Genomic DNA, 12,563 nt, shown 5'->3' with positions numbered 1-12,563 from the left:
TTAGTGCCACTGATAGCAGTGATGCTTACACAGTAACACAGTTCTCTATGTAAGGACAGCAAGTCTTGATGCAAGAATATTGTGCTTCTTTCTCATGCTGTATCTGGGCTTTGATGCTTGCATTTTCATAAGTTGATGACTTCTGCTACTCTTCTTTTCTAACAGGTGTATGATGAAATAGAAATTTGTCCATTAAATGTTTATCATGTTCATCTTACAAAGACTGAAAACATAAGTGATTATGGTAAGCTCTCAGGAATGCTTCATTTTACTCTTCTCACTGCTTACTTTCTCTCTTTGGGGCGTTTTTGTTTCTGAGAGCAGATAGAGCCATCCTTGATAGCTCAAAGTGTGAGTCTGCAAAGAAATTGGTGCATAATAACAAAGACACGAACTGATTGTTTTACACTGGCAGGTGCATTTCCTGTGTTTTGGAAGGGTCCACTTTCTAATTTTGCTGCATTGGCCAAATAATTGAAGCACAGACTGGTCATAAAAACAAATGTCCTTTGCCAGGACTAATAAAAGGGCTCTCAGTTAGGCAGTGGTCAAGGCCTGCCTTTTTTTTTTTGTAGTGGGATCCTCTGTTGGCACAGTATCAAAAGTATATTTTGGAACAAGTTCTGACAGGCTTTTTATCCATGGGAGGGAGATACCTTGCAAGGATACCTTTGTAAGGCAGCTTTGTGCTGTTCTTTAGCTGCAAGTCTGTTTTAAATTATTATTTTCTGGCCTTTCCCACTTACTAGTCTGTATAGTTTGCTGCTTTATAGTTTCAGTTTCCAGTTTTTGGAATGGTTTAGGACACCTGTATGTCTGATGGACACTCTGCAGAACTCTTACTGTAATGATGAGCTGTGCTGTGTTATTGAAATGTCATGGAGCTGAGGTAGAAAAACTCTTTCTATGAAATGTAATTTTTTTTACAGCAGAGCATGGCATTTTCTGGGAGTTGAAAAGTCTTAATAATTTTAACAGGCCTTACAATGGCTGGGAAACCATGTGATAACTTCTGTATGCTCTGTGGGTGTGTTCTCATGAGAAGAATCTTCTTTCTCATGTAAAGTCTACTAAATACACAAAATAACAGGGAAATGTTTCCAAGAAGGTTTGTTTGATTTAAACCTCTTTTACTTCAGGCTTTGCTGTCACAGCCCAAGTTGCTGAAAATGAGCATCTCACCCATATCTTTGTAAGTGACGTTCTCCCTGATGGACTGGCATACAAGGAAGGTATTGTATCCTGTTTGTGCTTAAAACTGTTCTTCATTATCTTTTTCAAGTCCAAAAACTTGAAGGAGCTTTAGTAATGCTGTCCGAAATGGTTCTTGGCATTTACTGTTCACAATTTTCTTTCCTGAAGTCCATGGAAAGTATGTAATAGTAGGAAAAATAGTGTACACAGAGTAACTGAATTATCCTTTCAGTGTAGAGGGAAGAGTTCTTGTTCACCCTCGGAGACAAAGTCTGTGTTTAGCCATCCAACTGAGTGCTTTTGCACAGAGGAACAAACTGGAGAAAGAGTTCCTCTCACACTAGGGAACTTCATGGGCTTGATAAGTTTCCATGACCCATCACTTCCACTTTTGCTGGCAGAAAGCCTTCCTCCCCAGAATAGTTTTCTGCATACATTTCTGTGAGCGCCTTCCCACTGTGCTGCTCAGAAACTGTGCCTCTCTTCATCGGCACATGTGAGGATCACGTGGGTTCTGCTCTCTGAAAAATAAACCCAGAGAAATGGAAACAGAGATATTAATTTGCTACCTGATAGTAATGTCCACTTGGTTTTGCTGACTTTGAAAGACAGCACTTGCCACTGTTTAGATTTATATAAAAGCTGATAAAAACTCCATCCTTAGTTGTTGCAGCTTTGTGTGAATAATTTGATCTGTGTGAGTAGTGCCTTGTTCTTCAGAGATGATGAAATATGTGTTATGGTGCTGTATAGTGATGGTATCTGGTTGTGAGAGTTGCCTCTATTCTAAGCTTCTTGAAAGCTGTGCTGCTCTCCTACCCACCCAATTCTTTAGCATCTTTAAACAAAACCAACTTGATTGTTGTACTGTGGGTAGCACCTATCAAAGTAAGCAAGCATGAGGTCAGTCTGTATAAATATAGCACAAATAAAGCTCTCATTGGTTCTAATGGACTTGTGGTAGGATTAGGCTATTTGAATTCTAACAAAAAAGATAAAAGACAAGTCAGCATAAGGTTTGCATTGTGACCCTTTTTATATTATATTAACTCTTTTTTTTTTTCCTTTCTTTGCTTTCACATGCTGCCAGGGCTCCGAGTAGGCAATGAAATCCTGAGCATAAATGGAAAGGCTGTGTCTGATCTTGAGCTCAGGCAGATGGAGCTACTGTTTTCTGAGAGAAGTGTAATGCTTACAGTGAGAACAAGCCATTGCGGGACCCAGCAACCCACGTGTGTGTCCTGGTCAGATGGTGACATTTCCAGGGACCCAAAGAGTTTGTTGCCCCCTCCAAACCAGTCACAGCTCCTGGAAGAGTTTCTAGATAACTTCAAAAAGAACACAGCAAATGGTAAGAAATTTGTTAATTCTATTACTTTCACCTCACTTTGAATATCACTGTTTTTTAAAACTCAGTCATGATTAAAATTATGTGCTTGACTTAAAAACACAAATACAAGCTATTTAAGTTCCATTTATGCTCAATATCTGTTACTATTTTCTAGGGAGCAGAAATGGAACAGAATATGACTATGTCTGCAGGGAAATGATAATATTTTAATCTGTTTCTCTGTACCATCCAGTATTATCAAGTGTTCTCTTAACTGTTCTGTGTAATCTTGACTATCTCCAACACATCCATTTTCCAGGCATCAGTGGCTGAAATGATGTGATGGCTTTCAGAAGCAGAGCACTGTTCTGTGTTTGCCTTGCTTTCTGTGTGGCAAAGTACCACATTCATTAAGGGTACCTTCAATGCAGTAGTCATCATCACCTCGGAAAGGAGTCATTTAGCTCTGCTCCCATCCAGGGATATTGTGCTCACACTGGGTACAGCGGCCACTGTGTAGAATAAAGCCTATGAAAAGAGCTCTTGTGGGGGTTGTTCTGCTTCCACCTGCTCATATTCCTTACTCAATGTAATGCCACTGTATTAAGCACTGGATGGAGGACGTATTCTAACAGTGTTGTGTCAGGGTGAGATCCTGGTGGGGAGCACCAGGCAGGGAAGGTGCCTATGTGGTAAGGGCTGCTCCTGGATGACATCACAACTCCCCAGCCCCAAGCAGGTGCCAATGCCCACTGCTGGGTTGCCTCTTCAGCTGGAAAGTAGGAGGTGGCACATAGAGGGGCTCTGCCACTCTGGGTGGAGATGAGCCATGGACTCCCTTTCCTTCCTTTATCTGATGTTACTTCACTGGAGAACCACGTCTTATGTTACCAGAATTCTTGTGAATGTCTGTCTGAAATAGAAAGTATGTGGGGCTTTGCTCCCCTTTCTTCCCACGCCTTGACTATTTCTCAAACAAGATAGAAGCAAATTTAACTAGATTTTCAGTGTAAAAGGTGCAGTTTCCTCACTCTGCCTCTGGAGGATGCTAGTAAAATTCTGCAGGAAAGCTAGCCCGGATGCAGCACTGTGTGAAGGGAGCAGTAAGAGACACAAAAAGAGATTGCTGATTTTTGCATATAATTATGAAGGCGAATGTTTTCTGATTGGAATTTTTTTCGTAATTAAAAATGGGAGAAGAGAAAGAATCACATAGGAGAAGTTGTTAGAATGGATTTAATTATAAAGCAATTTTATTAGGTCATCTGTTGAAATTAAAAGAAATCTGAATACAAGATTTGTGATTCAGTAAGTAGCATCTCTCTCAGGGGCCTTATTTCAATTTAAAATGCCATTAAATTGACTAGTGGCACATAAAAGTTAGTGTCATAAACCAAAAATTATGATAGAGCTAATTAATTACATAATTATATCAGGGCTATCATCCAGCTTGTTGGCTTGATATCATAGGCCAGCATTACCTCGAGTATTCAGTGTAATAAATGTCTGTGTCCATTCACTAGATTCCTCATTCCTCCGGGATAAATTTGCAACCTGTGCAAATATTCCATTATAATAGGAAATTACTGTAGTATGTATTACACTTTAAGCACTAGTGGATAAAGGGACATATTATATTTGCTCTTCTGCTTAAAAGCAGTTAAGGAAGATTTATTTTATTCTGAAAGGGAACAAATAGTTCTAAATTAAGCTTTGTGAGAAGAAGTTTTATGTTAATCAAATTCAGTGCTTAGTGTTTGATCACCTGATCAGTTCAAATGGAAACAGAAGAAAATGGCATTACTTTGAATTAATAGACAATCATAAAGGGTTTAACTGTTCTGTGTCCTGTTACTCACTCAGGAATTCAATAAGATTTTAGATTAGCATAGGGGATATTTAATGATCCAAGCAGGGCTTTGGAGGCCAAGGACTCTCAAATTCATATCCAGTCTTTAGGAAATTCATAGAATCATTAAGGTGGAAAAGCCCTTAAAGGTCATTGAGTCCAACCTTTGGCCAAATACCACCGTGTCAACCAAACCATAGCACTCAGTGCCACATCCAGTTGTTCCTTGAACACTTCCAGGGATAGTGACTCCACCACATTCCTGAGCAGCCCATTCCAATGCTTAACCACCTTTTCAGTGAAGAAATACTTCCTGAAGTCCAACCTAAACATTCCCTGGTGCAGCTTGAGGCCATTTCCTCTCGTCCTGTTACTTGTTCTCTGGGCTAGAACCTCCTTTCGGGGAGTTGTAGAGAGTGACAAAGTCTCCTCTGGGCCTCCTTTTCTCCCGGCTAAACACCCCCAGCTCCCTCAGCCACTCCTCATATGACTCTCTCTCCAGACCCTTCACCAGCTCTGGACTCACTCCAGCACCTCAGTGTATTTCTTGTAGTGAGGGGCCCAGAACTGGAAACAGCACTCAAGGTGCAGCCTCACCAGGGCTGAGTACAGGGGAGACAATCCTTGCCCTGGTCCTGCTGGCCACACTATTCCTGATTCAGGCCAGGATGCCTTTTGCCTTCTTGGCCACCTGGGCACAGCGGGCTCATGGTCAGCTGCTGTTGACCAGCACCCCAGGTCCTTTTCCCCTGGGCCACTTCCCAGACACTCTGCCCCAGCCTGTAGCTCTGCAAGGGGTTGTTGTGACCCAAGGGCAGGACCCGGCACTTGGCCTTGTTGAATCTCACACCACTGGCCTCAGCCCATTGATCCAGCCTGTCCAGATCCCTCTGGAGAGCCTTCCTGTCCTTCAGCAGATCAACACTCCCACCCAATTTGGTGTCACCTGCAAACTGACTGAGGGGGCATTTGGTTCCCTTGTCCAGATCATTGATAAATATACTAAACAGGACTGGCCCCAGCACTGAGCCCAGAGGAACACCACCTGTGACTGGCCTACAGCTGGATGTAACTCCATTCACCACTGCTCTCTGGGCCCAGCCATCCAGGCAGTTCTTAACCCAGTGAAGAGAGCACCTGTCCAAGCCATGGGCTGGAAGTTCCTCCAGGAGAATGCTGTGGGAAACCGTATCAGAGGCTTTACTGAAAGCCAGGTTGGCTATGTTCACAGCCTTTCCCTCACCCACTGGTTGGGTCACCTGGTCATAAAAGGAGATCAGGTTGTTCAAGCAGGACCTGCCTTTCCTAAACCTGAGCTGGCTGGGCCTGATCCCCTGATTGTCCTGTTTAAAACTGTTCTGTCTGCTTGGGTGGAGTTGACTGAGTCACTCTTAAGACCCTAGTTTTCAAAAATAATTTCTAACATTTGCTTGTCCATGTTGAGTCTGTTCTTCTGAAGTGGCACCTTTGAAAATCAGCTAGTGCTGGAAGAGCAGACCGTTTTAAAAAATCAAGCTCAATTTGGCTGAAGGTACATACTGGGAGTTAAAAAACCTCAATGTTTCTGCTGTTACCTCCCTGTTTTTAAAAATTAACTCGTCTTTCTAGACTGCTATGAGGATTAATGAGCTAAAATTAACAAAGTGCTTAGAAAGTGGAAATTTTCAATGCTGAGTCACACAGTAATGCCCTGCCTAGTGCTTGGCGATGACCACCATGCAAAAGCAAAACAGAACTTAAAATCACTGGCTTCATATAACTTGGATGGTAGTAGTTTGTCCACATTTGTTTACAGTTTTGTAACTGTTTGTCATAACTCTGATGAATGCCTTTTCCTACATATTCTGCTGTGTTGAGGATACCCAATTATACCTCGTGGCAAACTTTGGCAGCTTTTACTGTACAGAAGGGAAGTGATTGACTTTCTCCAAAGCCACTAATTCTGCCACTCCTGAAAATTATTCCCAGGGAATTTTCTGTGGGAGTGATTCATTTTCTCCAAGAGGTTGTTATACTCTTGTAGCTGTATTTTGGACCTGCTGTGGTTGTATCATTTGATCTCCCACATGGCACCACTATGTTCCTGCTGCTTAGCTGTGTGGCGAGTAATAAGCTTATCCTGGAAAAGAAATGAGATGAAATACTTTTAAAATGCACTCATAAATGTGGAAAACCAAATAACAGAGCAACTAAATTTACTCCAAGCTCCAGTGCTAAGGAAATTAAAGAAATATTTATGTAGAATTAAAAAATGAGGAAATTGGACTGAAGTTCTTACTGTGGAGCAAAAAAAACCAAAACAACAAAGCCTCATTTTAAGATGGCATGGATATTTGAGGAATAAACAACATGGAAGGCACAAGAATTGAAAACTGTATATTTAGGGCAATGCTGTGTGGGTTTATGGTGTATCTATAGCTATAGATACACCACATCTATGGTGTGAGGTAGGAGGTAGAAGCATTAGTAGGTGTGAAAACCCATTGCAGAATGTGAGTTGCTGTCAGAGTTGGGCAATTTTTCCTTTTCCTCAGCAAGTGTGTTTTTGCCAAATAAAGCTGTCATTTTTGGTTAGCTGACACTGTTGAAATAAACCCTAATTTGTAAATAGAACTCTGTGATTAAAAGAAAAAGAAAAAAAAAAGGTGGGGTATGGCAGGCTGGATATGCTTTAACAAGTTTCCATGATGAAACACTTTCATCTATGAGGGTTAGAAAGTTAAATAGGAAAGAAACCACAGAAAGAAACCACAGAAAGAAACCACAGAAAGAAAGAAAGAAAGAAAGAAAGAAAAAAAAAATATGGACATATTGTTCCTGTGCTCCGTGTGGTACTCCTCACCTGTGGGGTACAGTGCTTACCTTCTGTGTAGGGCCTGGGTTCCTCTCTGGCCCATCTTTCTGGAAGTGTAGTCCCAGGAGCAGTGAAGAAGTCTTGGGTGCTGCTGACAAGGAGGAGGCTTGCTCCTCCTCCTCTTCCTCTAGCCCCATAGCACTCCTCCCACCCCTGTGCTGGCAGCAGCACTTGCTGCAGCCCCTGCAGCTAATCAGGGAGAAATCTTTCTCCCCCGCCCCAGCCCCCACACCCTCAGAGAGTTGAACTGATGGGTGCAGAGCTCTGACAAGGGCCAGAGCCAGGTAAGGAGGAGGAGGAGCGGGGAGCAGGCGGGTGCCAGGGGAGAGCTGGTTGCAAGGAGAGTTACTCTCAGAGGCAGCAAGTTCTCTTTAAGTTGAGCTACCCACAGAACACTGTTCTAGCCACTTTGGAGCAAGGGCTTTGCTCTCTGCTTTCCTTCCCCTTGCACTGATGCCTGGGCAGCAGCATAGTCTGGGACATGCCGGTTTGAGTCACTGCTGATGAAGCTATTTTGTGCTGTACAAGGCACGGCTGGAGTCAGGGAGGGAGAGAGTCAGGCTTCGTGCTTTTTGACAAATGTCTGGGCTGTGTGCTGGAGAGGAGCAATTACATTTTAGCTCCTGATCTGCTAAACATTGAGATATTTTTGCAAAGTGCCAGTGCTTCAGGAGGAGGATCAGGGGTTTGAATCCTCACATGGAAAGTGACTCTTCTGTTCACCAAGACATATGCAGCTTCTGATTCTAATCTTAGTAAGCACTCACAGAAGCAAAGCACATCAGTTGGCCACAAGTTTAATTTTTATATGACTAAATTATTTTTAAAAAGTGATCTTGATAATAACAACTGATTTTGATTCAACTCCAAGGTACTTCCTGTTTGTAATGCACTTTGCTAGGTGTTCTAGATGCCTCTGTAAAGTGTAATTACAATTCATTGCTTCTCCAGAAAACTTTGCTCTATTCAGCTTTGTCAGATACCACCGAGTTGAGGGAGGAAAAGGAAGACAGAGGTTGGGTCTGCTGCCAGCTGTCTCTCTGCATGTCACTGCACACCTTTCCAGGTAGCACCCTACATTCTCTTTCAGCTGCAACCTACCCTGAATATCAGGGTATGACAGACCTGTGTGTCCTTCTTAAGAGAAGAGATAAAGTAAGGAGGACATTGCCTCTAGCTCCGACAGCTGGGGGCTGTGCCTGGACCACTGGTTCAGACCACTCTGCTTCTTGCTGTTTGTCTATAGGTTTTTGTAAATGTCTTTAATGTATTGCTGAAAGCATTTTATAAACTAAAGTAAAACTAAAACTTAACTGAAAAGCATTTTTAAAAGGACTTCTACTTTTAGTTCTGCTCAGATGAGGTCTTGTTTGTTTGCCTAGCTGCTGTTTCAACATACAAATTCTCTTCATTGTGCTGTAGGGCGTCTCCTTCCTTGTGCTTTATGTGTGAGGTATCAAAGAAACCTGTCTTCATTCTTTCCTAGGAAATTCCTTCGAGCTCAGAAGAGGTGAATATTGCTTCTTCACTTCTCGAGTCCCAAGGACACCTACAGTCCTGTTAGATATGGGCCCTGATCTCTGTTAATGGTGGTCTGCATACATTGCTCCCTCTTGCCTGGTAGATCTAATGCCAGGTATCTAATGGTTTTTGTGTGGTGTAAGGCAACATACTAGGAAAGCCTCTCTGTAACACAGACATATAGTTGTCTATGCAGCATAACTGCTTATCTGCCTGATGATAGATGACTGCTGGGCTTTCTTTTTCTTACTTATTACACAATTCAGCAGGAAACCACATAGATGTGCTAGGACATGCTCATCAGAGCAAGCTCAAGGGGCAGGCTGTGTGTTGACAGTAGTCTTGGACAGCTGTGGTGGGTTGGCTTCTACTCCAGCTGTTTGTGTGCTGTTAACAAAAGTGTCTTTGTCCTGCAGTCTCGAGAATTGCTGGGAAGACTAGGTCTGACCTGTGACAATACCTGGGGCTGTATCAATGTAGAGATTAATTCAGAGAAAGCATTTGTCTCTTTAGAAGATGGATCCATTGGAGCACTTGTTGCTTACTGCATGTTTTGCAATACAAGTGTTTCCCAAGAGTGGCAGTTTAATGAGGTCTTGCTGGCACTTGACAAACTGTCCTGTTGGCTTTCTGCTAGATGTCTGTGCAGCAAATTAAAAGATTGCCTATGCTATAAAATGGGACAGCCTTAAATGCTCTTCGTTTTGCTTTTCCACTGAAAGAGCATTCTGTTCTGCTTTGCTAAATGCTGCTGTGATTTAATCCCTGTGAAGTCAGTGGGCCAAATTGTTGGGGTTTATATACTGGTGTAAACTTCATTAAACCCTGTATAGCTGCACCTTCTGGCTCAGCGATATGTAGGCATAAATCATCATATTGCCCTTCCTACTGAATTCTGTAGAGTGACAATATGGATAGTAAGGAGGTTTATTAATTATGATAAAGTTAGAGACATCCACATATAGACTACTGCCGTAGGCATGATTTAAAACACATCAAACAACAGATGTTCTTTCACAGAGGTAAGGTACGTTGAGTAATGATAAAAACTGTCTAAGCTAGCCACAAACTCTTGCTAAACCATTAAGTAACTATTTCTCCCCCTTTTCCTTTCTGTTTTCATTACTTTGTGCCTATAAATTTGAGATGGAGAAGAAAATGTACCACTGAGGTGGTATATTTGGAACCTGGGCAGGGCTAGCTGCATTTGCTGTCCATTTTGCCAAAGCCATCCCATGTGAGCAATCCTGCAGGAACAAAAACAAGGAGAGGGACCCCTGACAGCACCCCTGCATGTCCAGCAGCTGTAGCCTGGAAGGACCTAATGGCAGCAGTGGGTTGCAGCCTTTGCTGACTTAGAGAGGATGGTGGTGTAGAGGACCCGGCTTGGGCTCTGCTGTGTCTTCCTCCTCTGTACCGCAGCCACACATCTCCAGCTGTTGAACTGGAATAAAAGGGTGATGCACTAGCTGTGGCTAGCACTGGCCGCCAGTGAGACTGTACAGAAGAAGGCGTTTGTCATGCACTTAGGAAACAAAGGCATTTAAGTAACAATCTGAGAAGCTGGTGTGAAGTGTTAAGCTTAAAACTGAAAAGCCTGAACAGCTGCCCGACTGGCAGATACTTGGGCAGAGAAAGTTTAGAATGTTAAATAACCATATAGAAACATACCACTGAGGTGCAGGAGCTAATCAGGCGTTGCTGCAGAAGTGCAGGCAGCTATTTCCTATTATGTTGCTAATTTGTACCTCCTATTGATTACTGAATTAGATAATGAGTCAAATTACTTTGCCTCACCATGAGCTGTTAATGGACAAAGGAATCTAAAGGACTCTGCTCCAGCTTCAAAATGGATGTTTCTGTAGATATTTAGAAAAGAAAAAGAAATATAAGAGAGCATAAAGCTGCCTATAGAATGTCAAACTTGCACAAGTAGGTGGCTGATTGGAGTGAAGCCACTGTTCAGCATGTCGCCCAAAATGTCTTAAGAAAGATGCATGAACGTACTGCCTTTTTCTATACTTGGAAATGTGGAATGTTAAAAGAAGTGTCACTTTCCTCACTGAAGGGTAAGAACAAAGGAGAAAGACTTGTCCTGCTTGATCATTTCAGATCCTAGCCAGAAGTAGGAATTTCTCTTTGTGCAAAAAGAAGCAGCCCAGTTGCACTGTACATCGGGAAGCATGTAAGGCACCTTCTGATGTTTCATAGTTTGCTCCCTGGAGCCAAAACATATGGATGAGAGAGCCATGAAGGGAATCTTCTTGGCTGGTCTGTAATTGCATGTCTTGTTTGGTAACAATTAGTCTAGTTAGTGACAGGCATCTAGGAATTCTGTGTTTAAGAATCCTGTCTAGGAAGTCTGATATTATGACAGCTGTATGCTAATTTTCTTTCCAGATTTTAACATATGGAAAGGATTCCTGAATGAGTTTCTAGCTACACCAAGGAGTCAGTTGTTACAACCTTGAAGCTAAGTGAGAATATACCTTCTAGCCAGTCCCAAAATAGTTTACAAAACACCCAGATCACCAAAAAGTGATAAAACCCAAAATATCTTACAGAGATTTATTTAAATGCAGTTAATTTTACTTATGTTTTTCTAACACATTCAGTTTTCTAGAAACTTAAGTTGCTCGTACTAGTAGACTCAAGTCATGATAATTTAGCAATGAGAATTTGAGCTAGTTGGTATCTGAAGTTAGTTCAAAGGCTTTCAGAAGAACTTGAAAATTTCCTAGGCAAAAAGAGGAAGGTGGTTTTGAATTGATAATAAATTTAGTGTTTCACTATCTTTTTAACTGTTGGTTAAAGCAGCATGAAAGCTGTAAACCACTGTACAGTTAATAACCACAATTACTGCCTGCAAATAAATTTGGATTTACTCCAGCATTGGAGTGAAGGCTGTGAGTACCAGCTGTGGGGAAAAAAAATGGACTGGCACTGTGCAATAGCTAAAAACTTACATAAATTCTATGAATTGAGCTAACATGAACACTCACTTGAATCTGGAAAACTTAATTGAAGATTAATAAGAATCTACACTTAGGGTCCATGGTACCTCAGCCTCTTGCTCAAATCCATGGAGAACCTTGATGAAGATAAAAAGTCAATCAAATTGCTTTGGCTTTCAGCTTGAAGTGGTAGAGAATATGGTGTGTTTCAACAGATATTTCTCATCTGTGGCTGCAATCTACCCACCTTCTCTTAGAAATCTGTTTTCTTAATGCAGAAGTTACATAGAGACAGTTTTCAGCCTAGAAATCAAATGTGGCCATAAAAACTCCTCATGAATAAGCTCAGTGTGTAGCAGCCATTTTTCATATGTTGAGGCTTGTACTAGTAGGATGCAAGAATGCAAAAAATTTGTTTGTTTATTTATTTGCTACTATGACATGCAGAGGAAATAGATGAATACCTTGAGGTAAAGTAGGACTTTTCAGTCCGTTTCTAGGTGGAAATTAGATCTCCACTTGTTACCTGAGCTGGACCATTCTTGTGTTATGGTCTTTGAATTTTTCTTCATCTGACTTACCACCAAATTTTTAATAATCTTTCTCTGGCCAAAGATTGTTTAGAGAAAAAAACTGCCTTTCTTTGAAGGTGTTGTATTCTATGTCTCCAAACACCTCTTGATGTTTATCCAGACCTTGGCCTTCATGAGCAGCAACTCCAGTGTCCTTTTGTATCACAACTTTACTAAACTTACCTAGGGGTATCCCCTTACTTCATCTTCTAGACCCTCCTCGCTTTTACTAGCAATTTTTCCAGTGCAAATGGCCATTGTGGGTCAGTTAATGAATCTTCCATGGACT

The 12,563-nt window shown here is 41.7% G+C and overlaps 1 protein-coding gene across 2 annotated transcripts in view; it reads left to right on the top strand.

Annotated features, from left to right (window-relative positions):
• Positions 1-12,563, top strand: part of TIAM2 (TIAM Rac1 associated GEF 2) — an 89,254-nt gene that overhangs the window by 36,221 nt on the left and 40,470 nt on the right. For both annotated transcript variants that reach the window (XM_019287360.3, XM_010400427.4), the window contains exons 11-13: positions 166-244; positions 1,140-1,232; positions 2,285-2,545. In XM_019287360.3, the coding sequence (XP_019142905.2) occupies positions 166-244; positions 1,140-1,232; positions 2,285-2,545 (433 nt within the window). The remainder of the gene's footprint in view (positions 1-165; positions 245-1,139; positions 1,233-2,284; positions 2,546-12,563) is intronic.

The sequence above is a fragment of the Corvus cornix genome, chromosome 3 (assembly GCF_000738735.6).
Source record: "Corvus cornix cornix isolate S_Up_H32 chromosome 3, ASM73873v5, whole genome shotgun sequence".
NCBI lineage: Eukaryota > Metazoa > Chordata > Aves > Passeriformes > Corvidae > Corvus > Corvus cornix.
This window is presented reverse-complemented; position numbering and strand designations above follow the sequence as displayed.